General features: G+C 35.1%; 1 protein-coding gene across 4 annotated transcripts in view; it reads left to right on the top strand.

Moving 5' to 3' along the window:
* Positions 1-17,658, top strand: part of STRN3 (striatin 3) — a 105,907-nt gene that overhangs the window by 53,636 nt on the left and 34,613 nt on the right. For all 4 annotated transcript variants that reach the window (XM_025271507.3, XM_025271508.3, XM_025271509.3 and 1 more), the window contains exons 5-7: positions 3,053-3,226; positions 13,213-13,342; positions 14,547-14,688. In XM_025271507.3, the coding sequence (XP_025127292.1) occupies positions 3,053-3,226; positions 13,213-13,342; positions 14,547-14,688 (446 nt within the window). The remainder of the gene's footprint in view (positions 1-3,052; positions 3,227-13,212; positions 13,343-14,546; positions 14,689-17,658) is intronic.

The raw sequence follows: 17,658 nt of genomic DNA on the forward strand, positions 1-17,658 counted from the left end.
ACATATTTGGTTTTAAGTGAGATTGTGACTGGTTTAGAGAAGGAATTGTTGTCAGAAACTTTTCAGCACTGGCTCGCTTACTAAATTTACTTGAATTTTTGAGGAACATTATTGATGTTTTAATTCTTTGCTCTATTAGAAGTACTTCTGTGGCAAATCTTTTTACTATTTATCAATTAGAATAAATAAAACAAAGATTTATTTGATGTTTTCCCTTGTGTTTTGAAAACTTTGGTACTTGAATGCAACTGAAATCTTAGGTAATTTGTAATTATTCACCCTTCTCAACCCTAGATATCTTTACCTTTGCTTCAGTAACCCAGTAAAGTGTGGTCAGACCCTTGGTCTTATTACAACCTATAACTGTTTTACCTCTGGAATGATCTGACAGTTCGTATTCCACTTCTCTTAATCTGGTTCCCCTGTTATTTGCCCTCTGATCTGATCTTGACTGCTTCATTTTCCATATCTCCTCTACCAGTGGTTGGTTTGATTTTGTTTTTTTCTTGCGGTAGGATTTTTTCTTTCCTTTTGTTACTTCGTTAGCTCCTACTTTGACCCCATGATCCTTTACCCTTTTGCCAGTACCCTTAGCTTTCTTGCTGCCCACTCATTACCCCTCCTCATCCCACCAGTCATTTTACTATACCTACCTGCAGGATTTCAGCCCTAGTTCAGTCATACTATCTATTGCATCTGCTTCTAATTAATTCTTGGAGAAAAGTCATAGAATTGTGTGAATGCCATTACACATGCATGGTTTTCTGTCCACACATTTCATAGAGCCTTTTTCCATATTCCTTGTCATCTCTTGCTTCTGTTGCCCTCAGTTTGCCCTCCTAAACTTGCACTGCATCTCAACCCATTGTTCCTTACTCTCATTAGAGCACCTTAGGTTCTACTTCACTGAAAGTATGAAGGCTATCAGGTGAGAACTCTTCACTTCTTGCTTTTCTTTCTGTAAATGTATTTAAATCTCTTATTTATAATCTCAGTTTCTAATGTTCTATTCAAAGAAATTTTTATCAATCTGAACTCTTGGTGACTAAAATTCAAGTTTTAATAAAAACAGATTATTGCTTGGAAGGATGCTAGGATAAGCTAGCTGAGTTAAGGGAAGTGCTGATTAACTAAGATTCGGGAACACAAGAGCTGGAGCAGCACTTGAGGATTTCTCAGGGAGTGGAGCACCCAGGATATTTATCTTAAATTCTTTGGTGTTCTAAAGAATTTGATATCTTAAATTCTTTGGAGCACCCAGGATAATATATCTTAAATTCTTTGGTGCTCTACTCCTCTGTGTATTAGTTTTATTCTTTGCTCCTGAAAACCACTTCTCTCCAGATGACAGAGGATCCCTTGTTTTATTCAGAATACTTTCTGAGGATTAAATTTGTCTTCACTTGATTGAATAACTACCAAGTCAGTTATTTTTACCTGGTTTGTTTAGGATTTTGATGGCCTGTTAAGACCACATGGTTAGCATGTGGAGGGGTTTTTTTTCCCCAAAAAATGATCACATTTTTTAGAAGAGTTTGACGGCTCGAGGCAAAACAGGTACACGGAATTTCTCTCATAAATGCGTAATCCCATTGTCTGGCTTTATAGTCTATCTCTTCTTACCTTTTTCTAAAAATAGTTTATGTGAATAGTCTTCCTTGTTTATTTCTCAGCTAGTTTACCATTTTTGAATTTCCCTGAAGCTTCTATCACAAACATATTTATGAGACCCTTTTGTTCATTTGATCCTTTGGAAATACTTGACATAAATTCCTCATTTCTTTTTTTTTTTTTTTTTCCTCATTTCATTTTGAAACTCGGTTTTTCTTACTTTCATGAAATTACTCTTTGCTGTTTTTTTTTAACCCTAATTTCTCATATTCTTTGCTTTAATTTTTCTTTGTGGTTTTCTTACTTTTCCAGTACTTTAGCTGTTTTTGTCCCCAAGCTTTCTGTTTTTATTTGTGCTTTTTCTCTGGGTAACTTCATTTAAATTCATGGCTTCAAATATCACCAAACACTAATGACTCCCAAATCTGTACACCCAGTCCATTCTTTTCTGAGCTTTTGACCTTTCTTATCACTGTACCTAATAAATGTTATCACTTTGATATCTACTACATGGTTATTTGATGGGTAACCTGTAAAACCAGATTCTGGCCCTTTATTATTCATTTTATTGAATAGAATCACCATTCAGTCATCTCAGCTGGAAACCTGAAAAAATTTCCAAAATTCTCATCTTAATTTACTGCTATATTTACTTTTGTAGCAGGTTACTTGGATTTTATCTTATTTTTCTCACATTTTTTTCTCTCTCCAGTTTTAGTTCTTGCTCTGGTAGTGTCCTAACCAGTCTCCCTGTCTTTAGCTTTCACTTAAAAATGTTTTGTTATTTTGTCAGTAATATATAAGGCTTCTTTTTAACATCTTCCTTTAGCCTGTCAAGTATCAGTACTTTGGTAAGAAATTTTAAAATTTGTCACACAAGCTCATTCATTACCCATTATATATATTTTAGGTCTCATAGTAGGTCCTTGTTAGGTAACCTGGTTTAGCTAAGAAGGAAAGTTTGAAAACCACAGGTCTATAGGACTGCAATGAGATCATAGATCTTAGAAGGAGAACTGAACCATCCATTAACCTCTCACTAAGAGCCAAGCTTTCAAGGTGGCCTATCATTGTTCAGAGGTTTAGTTCTATTCATCTTTTACAACTTTCTGGATTTTTTTTTTTTCTTTTTTGAGTAATATATATAATCGGCTCCTAAAAGGTTTAGAGCTTTTTAGGCCTCAGGATGATTGGCCCTTAATTAGTATTAGCCATCTATATGCTTTCTCAATTAAATTTTGGTTTGTAATCAGCCCTTTTAGGAAAAAAAAAAACAAAAAAAACTGGAACTAGTTTATAGAGAAGAAAGGTATTAGGGAAAGGAAGAGTATATTTTAGAGTATTATGGATTTTTCTAAAACCCTTTGATGTAATTTTCATTTAACAAGTTTGCAGGTATTAATAAATTATGGGATTTAATATTTTTAATTTTCTCTTACAGATATCTTCAGGAAGTAGGTTATACAGATACAATATTAGATGTACGATCTCAGCGGGTAAGATCATTACTTGGACTGTCCAATTCAGAACCAAATGGATCAGTAGAGACAAAGAATTTAGAACAGATCCTGAATGGAGGTGAATCTCCTAAGCAAAAAGGACAAGAAATCAAAAGGTATGAACTATACTTATTTGTTGTTGCTCAGTCGCTGAGTTGTGTCCAACTTTTTGCAACTCCATGGATTGCACTACGCCAGGCTTCCCTGTCCTTCACTGTCTCCTGGAGCTTGCTCGAACTCATGTTCTTTGTGTCATTGATGCCATCTGCATTCTCATCCTCTGTTGCCCCCTTCTTCTCCTGCCCTCAATTTTTCCCAGCATCAGAATGTTTTCCACTGAGTCGACTCTTGGCATCAGGTGGCCAAAGTATTGGAGCTTCAGCATCAGTTCTTCCATTGAATATTCAGGGTTGGTTTCCTTTAGGAAAGACTGTTTTGATCTCCTTGCTATCTCAGGGACTCTCAAGAGTCTTCTCCAGCACCGCAATTCGAAAGCATCAATTCTTCAGTGCATAGGTTAACATTATTTGTATAACAGGTATTATGAATCTCTTGAGCTTTTTGTTACTATTGTTAACAATTTTTAAAGCATGCAGAGGCTCATCCTTGATGATCCAGTAGCTAAATCTCCATAATCCCAATGCAGGGAGCCTTGGGATTGATCCCTAGTCACGGAACTAGATCCCACATGCCACAACAAAAAGTTTGCATGCTGCAACTAAGACCTGGCACAGCCAAATAAATAAATAGATGTTTTTAAAAGAAATGTGTAAAAGTTAAAAAATGTTCTTTAAAAAAGTTCAGATTTAAAATGTTTTTTCCTAAATGGCATCATGGACAAATAAACTTTTTATTTGGGCACTTGTAAAATTTATGTATCTTGAAGTTTTGATGCCAAGAGAATGACTGAAATATCTGAAATAGGTGAAAAATTAAAACTTAAGAGTGATTTCATGTAATTTAGAGTTATTTTGAACATCTTGATTTTTAGATTTTTGTTAGAGTGTTTTCAATAAATTTTAATACTACTCTGTGATTAGAATAGTAATGATTGTTCAGTCACTGTTTTGAAAGAAACAAGGCTTTGCATTGTGTTTGGGCTCAGAAAGCTTCCAGATCTAGTTTAAATTTTTAATTATTAAGATACAATTCACCTGCCATAAATTTCACCCATTAAAGGATGTAGTTTTTAGAGTGTTCACAGTTATTCAGCCATCACCATAATCTAAGTTTTGAAAATTTTCATTGCTCCATAAAGAAACCTCGTACTCATTAGCTGCCACTCCCCATCTTTCTTGTATACCTCTCACTCACCAGTCCTAGGCAACCATTAATCTACTTTGTCTCTGTAGATTTGCCTATTCTAGATATTTTATGTAAATAGTTATTTTGTGAGTAGCTACTTTCCGTTAGCATAGTGTTTTTAAAATCCATGCTACAGCGTGTGTCAGTAATTCATTTCTTTCATTGCCAATACTCTTTTCTGTGGATATATCACATTTTGTTTATCTATTCTTTGTCCAGCTGATGGGCTTGTCTGTTGATTCCACATTTTGGAATAATGAATAATGCTGCTTTGAACATCAGTCTGGAAATGTGGACATATGTTTTCAGGTCTCTTGGGTTTATACCTAGGAGTTGAATTGCTAAGTCATACAATAACTCTGTGTTTACCTTTTTGGTGAATTTCCAAATTCTTTTCCAAAGTGGCTGGACTATTGTGCATTACCACCAGAAATGTATAAGAATTCCAGTTTCTCTACATTCTCATCAACACGTCTACCAGATATACTTTTGATTATAGTACAGATATAATAAATGCAAATAGTCAAACAAGTGGAACTTTTTTCATTTTCTACCATTAGATATTACCTTGAATTTCATAGGTCAGAAGGACAAAGAAAAGGAGAATGGAAAAAATAAAACTAGTTCATGTAGAGCTTAAGAAAATAGTATGTACAGTTTATAAACTAGCATTACTTCATACCTTAGATATATATCGTGATATTATGTTGATAACTTTTAGGTTAACATAAGCCTTTAGTTTTGGGATTTTATTTCTGAGAAGTAAGGTCTGTAATAAAAACAATTTGACATCTAATAGAGTCCTTATTGTCTTTACTCTGGATTTCAGGAATCAAGAGTTTTCATAGCATATGAGAAAAAGCAAGGATATTGCTATGCGTTTTAAAAACTAAATTTGCCAGTTAACCAGGTTAAGTAGTTAATAGGATTTATAAATACTTGGGAATGCTGTTTAGTTTATCACACCTGAATCTGAGTTAAAGATCCATAGCAGACTATATCTTCTCCTTGTAAAGCTTCTTACCTTTACAAGATTAATAGTTTTTTGTTTTCTGTTGTGGAAAAAAGCACATAACATGAGATCTGCCTTAAAAATTTTTAAGTGCACGGTGCAGTGTTGTTAACTATGTAAGCACAGTATTGTAGAGCACTTCTCTAGAAGCTTTTCATCTTGCATGACTAAAACTCCATTCTCATTAAATAGCAACTCCCTATTTCCTCCTCCCCCTAGTACCTGGGAACCACCATTTGACTTTTTCTGTGAGTGACTACTTTAAGTATGTAAGTGGAGACACACAGTATTTATCTTTCTGTGTCTGGCTTATTTCACTTAGCGTGATGTCCTAAAGGTTCATTCATGTAGCATATGACAAGATTTTCTTCTTTTTTAACATTGTTCTGCTGTCAGTAAGGATTTTATTTATTTGCAAACTTTTCTTTAATTGATGGATAATTATTTTACAATGTTGGTTTCATTTCTGCCAAGGATTTTCTTTTTTATATCTAAATAATAATTTGTTGACTGAATGTACCACATTTTTCTTATCCTTTTATCTGTCCACAGACTTTTAGGTGATAATTGTTGTTAATCAAGGCCAATTTCCTTCTTAATGAGTATACTTGTATTCAGCTCAGTTCAGTTCAGTTGCTTAGCCGTGTCCGACTCTCTGCGACCCCATGAACTGCAGCACGCCAGGCCTCCCTGTCCATCACCAACTCCCGGAGTCCACCCAAACCCATGTCCATCGAGTCAGTGATGCCATCCAACCATCTCATCCTCTTGTCGTCCCCTTCTGCTCCTGCCCTCAATCTTTCCCAGCATCAGGATCTTTTCCAATGAGTCAGCTCTTCGCATGAGGTGGCCAAAGTATTGGAGTTTCAGCTTCAACATCAGTCCTTTCCAGCGAACACCCAGGACTGATATCCTTTAGGATGTACTGGTTGAATCTCCTTGCAGTCCAAGGGACTCTCAAGAGTCTTTTTGGTGCAAAAATAATTGTAATTTTGGACCGTGAATTTTAAATTACTATAACTAGGCTCAAACGCATCTTTATTAATCAAAAAGGAACCATTACACTAAACACATTTTTGTCAACGAGAAATAAGGTTGTTTACTCCTGTAGCTTAAACATCTGTGTTTGGGGATTCAACAAACTATTGGAAAGCAATTTTCTACATCCTGCTGGTTGTGGAAGTGTTTTCCCTCAAAAAGTTGTCAAGATGCTTGAAGACGTAATAGTCGGTAGTGGTAGTCAAGAGGTCAAGTGATTGTGGCAAATGAGGCAAAACTTCGTAGACCAGTTTGTTCCATTTTTGAGACGTTGGTTGTGCAGCGTGCAGTAAGGTGTTGTGGAGAAGAATTGGGCCCTTTCTGTTGACCAGTGTCAGCTGCAGACATTGAAGTTTACTGTGTATTGCATCAATTTGCCGGGCAGACTTCTCAGATGTAATGATTTCGCCAGGATTCAGAAAGCTGTAGTGGATCAGACCTGTAGCAGACCACCAGAGAGTGACCATGACCCTTTTTTGGTACAAGTTTGGCTTTGGTAAGCGGTTAAGAGCTTCTTCTCAGTCCACCCACTTTAGCTGGTTGTTGCCTGTCGTATAAAATCCGCTTTTGTCACGTCACAATCTGATCAGGAAATGGTTCGCTGTTGAGTAGAATAAGAGAAGACAACACTTTAAAAGGATGATTTTTAAAAATCTCTAGTCAGCTCATGAGGCACCCATTTAATCGAGTTCTTTTACCTTTCCAATTTGCTTCAAGTGCCAAACGACCATAGAATGGTTGACGTTGCTTTCATTGGCAGGTTCTTGTGTAGTTTAAGAGGGTCAGCTCTGATGCTCTCAGTTGGTCACTGTTAGCTTCTGATGGCTGGCCACTACTCCTCTCATCTTCAAGGCCGTCGTCTCCCTGCAAAACTTCTTGAACCACTGCTGCACTGGACATTTGTTATCAGTTCCTGGGCCAAATGCATTGTTGTTGTGAGTTGTCTCTGCTGTTTTATGGCCTATTTGAATAAGAAAATTGCTCAGACTTGCTTTTTTGTCTTAACATTATTCCCATAGTCTAAAATAAATAAAAAACAGCATTTTATGTCATTAGCAAAAATGCACATTAAAATGATGTAAAACGTAACCTCATTCATTTAAGGATGTATTCCAGTATCAGATGGCAAATTTCAATAGTGCAAAAACTGCAATTATGTTTGTACCAGCCTAATATATTGCAAGTCTGTATTAATGTAGGTGTGTATGGTTCAGCTAGCATCAGGGCCTTTTAAAATTCTAAGAAATATGATCTAATATATTGATAGAGATACCAACAAAAACATATCTATCATATTCTTACTTATAACAGTAAAAATTTGAACCAGTCTTCATGTTCAACAGTAGAAAAATAATAAATTGTAGGCCATATTGTTAGAAATAGTATGCTCTGATTTACCTTTCAACCTCTAGTAGTTGTGCTCTTTCTTTTTATTCTGACTGCATCTTGCCATACTTGAGGAGTTCCTTCATTTCTAGAAAATGCACTGACTCCTTTTTACCCTTTTAGTTACCAGCCTTACTCTTGACTTCACTCTATTTTCCCTTCATCTGGATATATAATTTTAAAAATTCTGTTGATGATCTTTTTAGAATGAAAAAGGATAGTAAGCAGATAGTTGGCAAAGAAAAAACTATAAAATTCCAGATGTAGATGTCCACTTAAGCATGGTGAATTAAAGAGACATTTTACTTTCGTGCCTTATCAATCCTCTAAGATGTTTGTTAAAGACTTTTTAAAGATACATTAACATACAAGAGCAATAAATTGAGTACATAGGAAGAATGAGAAGGATATACTGTCCATTAGATAGGGAGAACTTAATAATTTTGAAATCTGGAAAGAAAAGAAACAAGCCAATTCACGTCCCAAAATGCCAGTAAAGTTACAAAAGCTAAGGAATTAACAGTATCAGGTATGTCTGGAGTCAGATGTAGAGGGAGTTATTAATAATTAGTTTCAAGTTTTAAGTAAGAGGCAAGTTTCAAATTTATGAAAGAATTTCAAACTCCCTCTTTTTTTTAATTTATATATATATATTTAAATTAATTTGTATTTTAATTGAAGGATAATTCCTTTCCAGAATTCTGTTGTTTTCTATCAAACCTCAACATGAATCAGCCATACGTATACATATACTCCCTCCCTCCTGCACCTCCCTCCTATCTCCCACTCCATCCCACCCCTCTAGGTTGACACAGAGTTGGGAGTTTCCTGAGACATACAGCAAATTCCCATCAAACTCCCTCTTTTGTCCTGTGTAGCCATTTGAAAACCCCTCCCCTATCCCAAAGAATGGTGGTATGTTTTCTGGTGAATTCTGATTTCTGACAAATTCCAGTGATTTCTGATTTCTTAAGAAGTCAGGCACCTGTAGGGTGAGCTACTATGTTGAGAACAGGAGGATGATCTGAAAATATCTAGCTGAGCACTGAGATCTCTTGTTTTCTTCTCCTTGGCTTCTGGTATGTTGGCAGCTGATCTTAAATCCTTTCCAAGCAGAAGTGTGATCTATTACTGGTAGAGAAGACTTTCTGATACTGACAGTTGGGATCCGCCGATGAAATGTTTGGGTTTCTGCCCTTTTACACAGACGTGAAGCTAGCTACTTGACAAGCCTCGCCCAAGTACACAGTATATCCAGTTAGCTTTTCTATGCTTCACTGTTAAATGCTAACGGTTAAGGAAAGACTTTGATGTGAAAATTGGAGACCGAAGGAACCAAATCAAAAAAAGGAGCTCGGAGAAGACTTTGAAAAGTTTACTCTTCTGTAAGCACTGAGAAAAATAATACATCCATAAAACAGTAAGATGTTATTTTGTAAGGTTTGATGAGAAGTCAAAAAAGAGCTAATAGAAATTTTAAAGTTTGGTTTAAATAATCTTTATGTAGAACTTGGATGATAAGGGTAAAAGACTCTCCCAGAAAAGAGCAAAGGGGAAAAAAACAAAAGTAGGAGTGAAAAGATAGGAAAATATAAAGATGGGTCCTAGAGGGCTAACATCTGAATAGGAGTGTCAGAAAGAGAGAACAGGAAAAATGGTGTTGAAAGGATTATTAAAGTAGTAATTTAAAAAAAAATTACGTAATATATTTACAGAATGTATTTCCAAGCATTTTTGTTTCCACATTGAAAGGGTTTTTCCCTGGTTACACTATAAAATTAATTTTAAAAAATCCATACAGGGTCATCATCATGAGTGCTAAAAAGAAACATCTCAAGAGTATCAGTATATTAGCTTGCAAGTGGGGCAAAGTTTCAGACCCTTCACAATCCCTGGTTGCTTTAATTTCCATTTTCCTAAAGACTAATGATGATGAGCATCTGTATATACCATACACGTGTCTTTTTTTACCAAATTTTTTTGAATAATCTCTCCATGCTCATTGTTTTTTTGATACCAAGATTTAAGTATTCTGTATATAGTCCTTCATTAAATGTGTGATTTGCAAATACATTTTCCCAATCTGTAGACTTTTCTTTAAATTATCTTAGCAGTGTCTTTCAAAGAGCAAGGGTTTTTAATTTTGGAACGATTCATCAGTTATTTCTTTTATTGATTGTGCTCTCTTTGACTTTTTAAAATCTTGTGCATGTATTGCTGTGATCAAACACAATTTTAAAAACCTAAAACATGAGTTCTCATTTTAGAGACAGGAATTCATATCCAAGAAATGACAGTACTTAGTTTATTAAAGTTCAGAACAAAACTGTCATGTCTTAAATTTATGATTCGTAAATTTTTCTGTCATTGATGTGCTGATTTTATCAAATATTTTCTTTGCCTTTTATTTAATCCCCCAATATTGAGACATATTATTGATGTTGAGCTGAAAATTATGTTTTTTGTTATTATGGTAGTTTTTTGTTTGTTCTTACTGATTTGCACTTGGAAAAAAAAGTATCTTTCTACATTCAGTTTTTATACGGGTCCTTGAACCGTGTACTGCATTAGGCACAGTATAGTAGACCTATTAAGACCCTATATCAAAGTGCTATTAAAATCTAGTCTGAATTGTATAATAGCCTTAATTTAGACTAATAGAACCAGTCAGGGAGAGAGGGAGAAACCTAACTTTTAGACTGTTATTCTTTTGTGACCATGTACTGATCGTATTGGTCAGAATATTTGAGATCATCTAGTTTAATTCCCTTTCTTTGGGATTGGAATGAAAACTGACCTTTTCCAGTCCTGTGGCCACTGCTGAGTTTTCCAAATTTGCTGGCATTTTGGCAGTTTTTCTTCCAATCCCAAAGAAAGGCAATGCCAAAGAATGCTCAAACTACCACACAATTGCACTGATCTCACACGCTAGTAAAGTAATGCTCAAAATTCTCCAAGCCAGGCTTCAGCAATATGTGAACTGTGAACTTCCTGATGTTCAAGCTGGTTTTAGAAAAGGCAGAAGAACCAGAGATCGAATTGCCAACATCTGCTGGATCATGGAAAAAGCAAGAGAGTTCCAGAAAAACATCTATTTCTGCTTTTTTGACTATGCCAAAGCCTTTGACTGTGTGGATCACTATAAACTGTGGAAAATTCTGAAAGAGATGGGAATACCAGACCACCTGACCTGCCTCTTGAGAAATTTGTATGCAGGTCAGGAAGCAACAGTTAGAACTGGACATGGAACCACAGACTGGTTCCAAATAGGAAAAGGAGTATGTCAAGGCTGTTTTTATTGTCACCCTGCTTATTTAACTTATATGTAGAATACATCATGAGAAATGCTGGGCTGGAAGAAGCACAAGCTGGAATCAAGATTGCCAGGAGAAATATCAATAACCTCAGATATGCAGATGACACCACCCTTATGGCAGAAAGTGAAGAGGAACTCAAAAGCCTCTTGATGAAAGTGATAGAGAAGAGTGAAAAAGTTGGCTTAAAGCTCAACATTCAGAAAACGAAGATCATGGCATCCGGTCCCATCACTTCAAGGGAAATAGATGGGGAAACAGTGGAAACAGTGTCAGACTTTATTTTTCTGGGCTCCAAAATCACTGCAGATGGTGACTGCAGCCACGAAATTAAAAGACGCTTGCTCCTTGGAAGGAAAGTTATGACCAACCTAGATAGCATATTCAGAAGCAGAGACATTACTGCCAAGAAAGGTCCATCTAGTCAAGGCTATGGTTTTTCCTGTGGTCATGTATGGATGTGAGAGTTGGACTGTGAAGAAAGCTGAGCGCCGAAGAATTGATGCTTTTGAACTGTGGTGTTGGAGAAGACTCTTGAGAGTCCCTTGGACTGCAAGGAGATCCAAGCAGTTCATTCTAAAGATCAGTCCTGGGTGTTCATTGGAGGGACTTATGCTGAAGCTCCAATGCTTTGGCCACCTCATGCAAAGAGTTGACTGATTGGAAAAGACTCTGATGCTGGGAGGGATTGGGGGCAGGAGGAGAAGGGGACGACAGAGGATGAGATGGCTGGATGCCATCATTGACTCGATGGACAAGTTTGAGTAAACTCTGGGAGTTGGTGATGGACAGGGAGGCCTGGTGTGCTGCAATTCATGGGGTCCCAAAGAGTCGGACACGACTGAGTGACTGAACTGAACTGAGTTTAATTCCCACTGGTAAAGAAATTGAAACCACAGTGTTTAAATGACATGGCCAAATTCAGGCAGCTAGTCAGTGGAAGAATTGAGACTTTCATTGTGAGAGGAGACTATGTTCAGCAGAACCTTTCACTGTTCTGTTGCAGCCTCTGTTTTTAGACATTTAAATAACTATTTGAAAACTGTTTTTTGTACATAGATGAGGAATTCAGAGTATAGTTTTAAAATGACTTAATAGTATGGATGTGGGAGTTGGACTGTGAAGAAAGCTGAGCACCGAAGAATTGATGCTTTTGAACTGTGGTGTTGGAGAAGACTCTTGAGAGTCCCTTGGACTGCAGGGAGATCCAACCAGTCCATTCTGAAGGAGATCAGCCCTGGGATTTCTTTGGAGGGAATGATGCTGAAGCTGAAACTCCAATACTTGGGCCACCTCATGCGAAGAGTTGACTCATTGGAAAAGACTCTGATGCTGGGAGGGATTGGGGGCAGGAGGAGAAGGGGATGACAGAGGATGAGATGGCTGGATGGCATCACTGACTCGATGGACTTGAGTCTGAGTGCACTCCAGAAGTTGATGATGGACAGGGAGGCCTGGCGTACTGCGATTCATGGGGTTGCAAAGAGTTGGACGCAACTGAGGCGACTGAACTGAATAGATTAAAATAGATTATGACTGTTAATCAATTGTAAGAGTGGTTTTGAAACACTTGAAAGTGTTTCTTTAGTATATTAATAATCTTGTTTTGTAGGTAAGAAAAATCTGTGAAAAGGGTTGGAATGTTCTATGTCTGATTTGCCATTACTTTAAATCTTAGTAGCCTCATAAATTAAACTTCAGTTTTAGTCCTTAAACAAAAGGTTGTAGAGCTAAAAGAAATGCTGAGTTCAAGTTGCTTAATTACAATAACTTTTATTTTGAGAAATAATACTACATTTGCCTAGTAACTATAGGGTTTTTACTTTGGTGCTGTAATTACTCAAAGTATTATTGTTATAGAGACTTAACATCTTTAACTGTAGAACATAAATGATCTTTCATTTTTGGGTAGAATATTTAGATAATACATTATAAGTAAGTTTTAATTTGAATCTGTCTACTACCTTCAAGTACTGTTTAAAAATAGGAGACGGAAAGAAGTATTTATCACTGGCATATTTTGATTCATCTTTTTCCTCTCTTACAGGACTTCTGGTGATGTTCTTGAGACATTCAATTTCTTAGAAAATGCTGATGACAGCGACGAAGAAGAGGAAAATGATATGATTGAAGGCATCCCAGAAGGAAAAGACAAACATCGGATAAATAAACACAAAGTAAGAATTCTCTTTTCTTATTAACTACAATGTATTTAGTCAGTGTGTTTGGAATAGAAAATTTCAAGATGTCTTAAGTTACATTGGAAGTTATTGATGATTTTTTATTACGTCATTTGAAAGTTTTTTATATAGTTCTTACTAAATTACCCTACATATAGTAGAAATTATTATCTACTGTATTATTAACTAATTGGCAAAAGAGGGTCTGTTTTTGTGGGACTAGTCCAGTGTTTTGGAACTTTTTTGGGGGAAAAAAAAAAAACTGTCCTATCACAGTTAAGAATCCCTGCTATAGAGTATCTCTTGAGGTACAGTAAAGAAGTGATAAGTTGTAATTGATATGGGTTGATACTCCCACCCTGGGTGAGGGAATAAACTAAGAATTGTAAATGTTTGTGTCAACACTCTTCACTCTTTGTTAAGGATTAATGAGTTTTCTTTTGCGTATAACCTGGGAAACACATTGATGTATTTTAGTGTTGATACAGAGTATTTATAAGAGCAAAAATAGATTAGATGATCCATGTGTGAATTATCATAGCAGTGTACAGTATTTCAACTGTGGTTTTGAATTCCATTGTAGTTCTTTGCGATTTTACAGTAATGTGGGGAAAATTCCAGTTTTCCTCAAAAGCTTCCAGTCTGTAAAAGCAGTTTTCAGCCTTTATGCCACATACTCATGTGAAACATGGGTGAATAGACGTTCTGATTTTTTTTTTTTTTTTGGTTGTTGTTGTTCTGAGAAGCATTACTATAAATTCCACAGCTGTTGACTTGCATTACTTTCCTTAATAACTATTGCCATATCCTTATGAGTTCTGGACTATAGGTGCAGTTCTCAGTGCATGAGGTCAATTCAACACAACATACTGGAATGTAAGTGACTGCACAGGTCTTTAATAGAGTTACCCCTAAATCTTTTGTAATTAGAGACGTTCTTTGTGAGGATAATCATATTTGAAGATCAAGATTTTAACCATTCTTACTGCCACATTACTTGCATCACACTGCGGACCACTATTGACAACCATTTATCTAGGATATAATTTGAGATTGTTGAACTCTCTGGAAAATCTTAAGATTTTTGTTTCTAAATAACCTAAAAATGGGAGTGCAAATGTAAAGATAATTGTGTGAAAACATAAAGGATACCTTTACAATTTATCATAAAGGTAATTCTTGGCTTGTGTTCCCTTTACAGATAGGTAATGAAGGCTTAGCTGCTGACCTAACTGATGATCCTGATACTGAGGAAGCACTGAAAGAATTTGATTTTTTAGTAACTGCTGAAGATGGTGAAGGAGCTGGAGAAGCACGAAGTTCAGGGGATGGCACAGAATGGGGTAAGGTGATAAAGAAATACGGGGGTGGGAAAACATCTAGGCCTTAAAGATGTATTTTACTAAATATTGTATGTGGAATGTGTGTATCTGAATGTATGCCGGCAGTTAAACTGAGAGCAAGGAGAAAAGTGGTATTCAATAATTTCAGAGTATTTTGCATCAGTTTATTTAGATTTGGTGGCTAAACTGTTTAATATATGGCTTTTGTTGAATTTTGGTTTTTGAAATTTGTCTTGATTTGAAATTGAAACATTCAATTAATTTAGAAATTCAGTTCCTTTCTTAGCAGATTTTTTTTTTAAGCATGTACACAGTTTTAAACATTCCCATGATTTAATTTGGTAATAGATTTGGGTTTCAAGAAGGTGACTCTCTTCAGTATGCCTGTATGGTATACCTGATCAGATAATACCATACAGGCATACTGAAAAGAGTCATCTTCTTGAAACCCACATCCATTGGGTTGCCAATAGTCAGACACGACTGAGCTCGCATACACACAGTAAAGCTATTAATCCTGAATAATAGCTCTATAATGAACAAGATTTATTAACGCTATTAAACTTTATTGCATATAACATTCACTGTACAAACGTGTTAAGAGCCTAGCCTTTGGAAGTGATCTACTGCTAATAATAATCCAGCTATAACTAAAAGGGTTAAAACAATTCTATTTATACAGGGTTTAAAAGGCCCATTAGAAAGTAAAATAAAAAGTGTACAAAGAATTTTAAGATAATAGCTGAGGTCCAGTATGATGTTTCAATTAAAAATGTTCATTCTGTACTTACGGCTGATTTCACATTGTATGGCAGAAACCACAACATGGTTCAACAATTATCCTCAGTTAAAAATAAATTTTAAAAACATGTTAATAATAGACACACCAAAAAAAGTTTCATTCAGTCAACATTTAATACCAACATGTTCCTGGTAGGGAGAACTCAGCTTTATTGGAGAAGGGTACTAAGTATTTTAATGCATATTTCACATGAATACCAAAATTGCTTAGTTACTAGCAAGAGGAATTATCACTAGATTTTTAAAAACTACTTTGGTGATAAGGAGACACACTTCAGTTTATAAAAATGCCTCATGTATATATTTAAGCTGAATATTGCTAATAGCAGGAGAGGCAGAACCTGAAAGAGAACGTTTATTGACTGTCCTGATACAAACTGAGTACTTAAAAGGTCTGGATTTTGTTATCAGCATTCTCATTGTTTATGATTGTCAAGCATGATTTTTCAGATCTTAACTTCTCCTAAGTGGAGGGAGAGGAGGCCTATTAATTGAAAATTAAAAAAAAACAATTGCTACAATTTTCTTCTAGACTTTGAATATACATTTTTGTACTTACTCTTTGAAAATTGCTAAGTTACAGAAGTTTACCCTTCTTAAGAATTAGTCTTGTTCAAGAGGACAGTAAAAATATCTAATTTTCTTCTTTCTTACTGTGCAACCTATTAATGTTGGAAATACCTTATTTTTTCCAATAGTTTCTAAAGTACTATTTATTTTTTTCTAGATTTAAAAATAATTATAGAAATATATTTAAATTATATAAATATTTAACTATCTTATAATTCATTTGGGTTTTTTGGAGGTTTAGAACCCACAGATACATGTATAGAAGAAAATTAAAAATCATCAATAACAATGCTATGTAGAGAGAACCATGATTAACATTTATATCTGTGTGTATTTAGCAGGATTTTGCTGTGTGGTGGTTTATAACCCACACTTCCACTTATTATTCTTCTATGACATCATTTTTAGTAAGTGCATAATATTCTGTCATTATGTTTGATTATTTATTTATCTGGCACTACTGATGCTCATTTAGATTATTAAAGGGAGAAAAAAAGATTGAAAGCAGTTTTCAAACATTTGTGTAGCTAAATCTTGGCACATTTCCATTCCTATTCTCTTCACCTAAAATTGCTGGAAGTTTAACTCTCCATCAGAAGAATATATAAAAATTTCAGGAATTTAATTTGTATAAAATGGCATTACTTCTGTCATAAAAAGTGTGCAGTTGATTAGTCCTTCTGTCCAAAAACTTTTGACTGTAGAGCAGTTTCAAGAGAGGACCTAATTAGTGAATGATGACTGTCGATACTTTTATTTACTTCTGCTTATTAATATTTGAGAATGACCTGAATCTTTTTGTGTAATGGAAGTAACCAACAAAGTCTCTTCCATCCAGACAAGTCTAAAGTATCTTTAAAGCATTTTAAGTTCTTAAGACAGAAAGGACTCTGTTAAGAACAAAATGATTCAAATAATTTCTTTCCGTAAGAAATGAAAACTATCACAAAATCTATGCAGGGTTTTTTATAAGGGATCTATGCAGTGATTTTGAATTTTTCATTTTTACTCAATAGGTATCAGGGTTTTTTCCCCAAAGCAAAGAGGCTGAATATACAAATATCCCTTTATATTTATTTACTTAAAAGTTGAGTTTACTTACAAATGGGAAAGTGATTTTCAGATTTAAGTTACTGGGTAAAGGACAGATTTTTTTTTTTCTTTCTAAATAGTGTGTCATAATAAAACATCCCTGTATTCACCCACATGGGATAATCTGTGTTATTTTTATTTTGTATACTAGCATAGTACTCAGATATCTCTGATTTTGAATTCTTTTGTTCTATGAAACCACTCCTTTTTAGAAAGCTTTTGAATCTTTTTTGTCTGTCAGGGTAGTTTGGGTTTAATTTTAGTAGTTCTTAATTCTTGGCATAATCAGAAATATTGGTGAGCATTTCTAATTTTGCTAAACATTTTAAAGATGTTTAGTTATTGTCTGCTACACTTTGAAACTGTGGTCTGTAGAATTTATAGGACTACAAAATACTGACTATTTAAATGGATAGAGTACTAAATATTTGAATAAATTAGTTTCAAGTTTATGGTAGATTTAATTCCTTTGCTTTGGTAGTTAGAATCACCACAATAGAATTTTAG

The sequence above is a fragment of the Bubalus bubalis genome, chromosome 20, assembly GCF_019923935.1.
Source record: "Bubalus bubalis isolate 160015118507 breed Murrah chromosome 20, NDDB_SH_1, whole genome shotgun sequence".
NCBI lineage: Eukaryota > Metazoa > Chordata > Mammalia > Artiodactyla > Bovidae > Bubalus > Bubalus bubalis.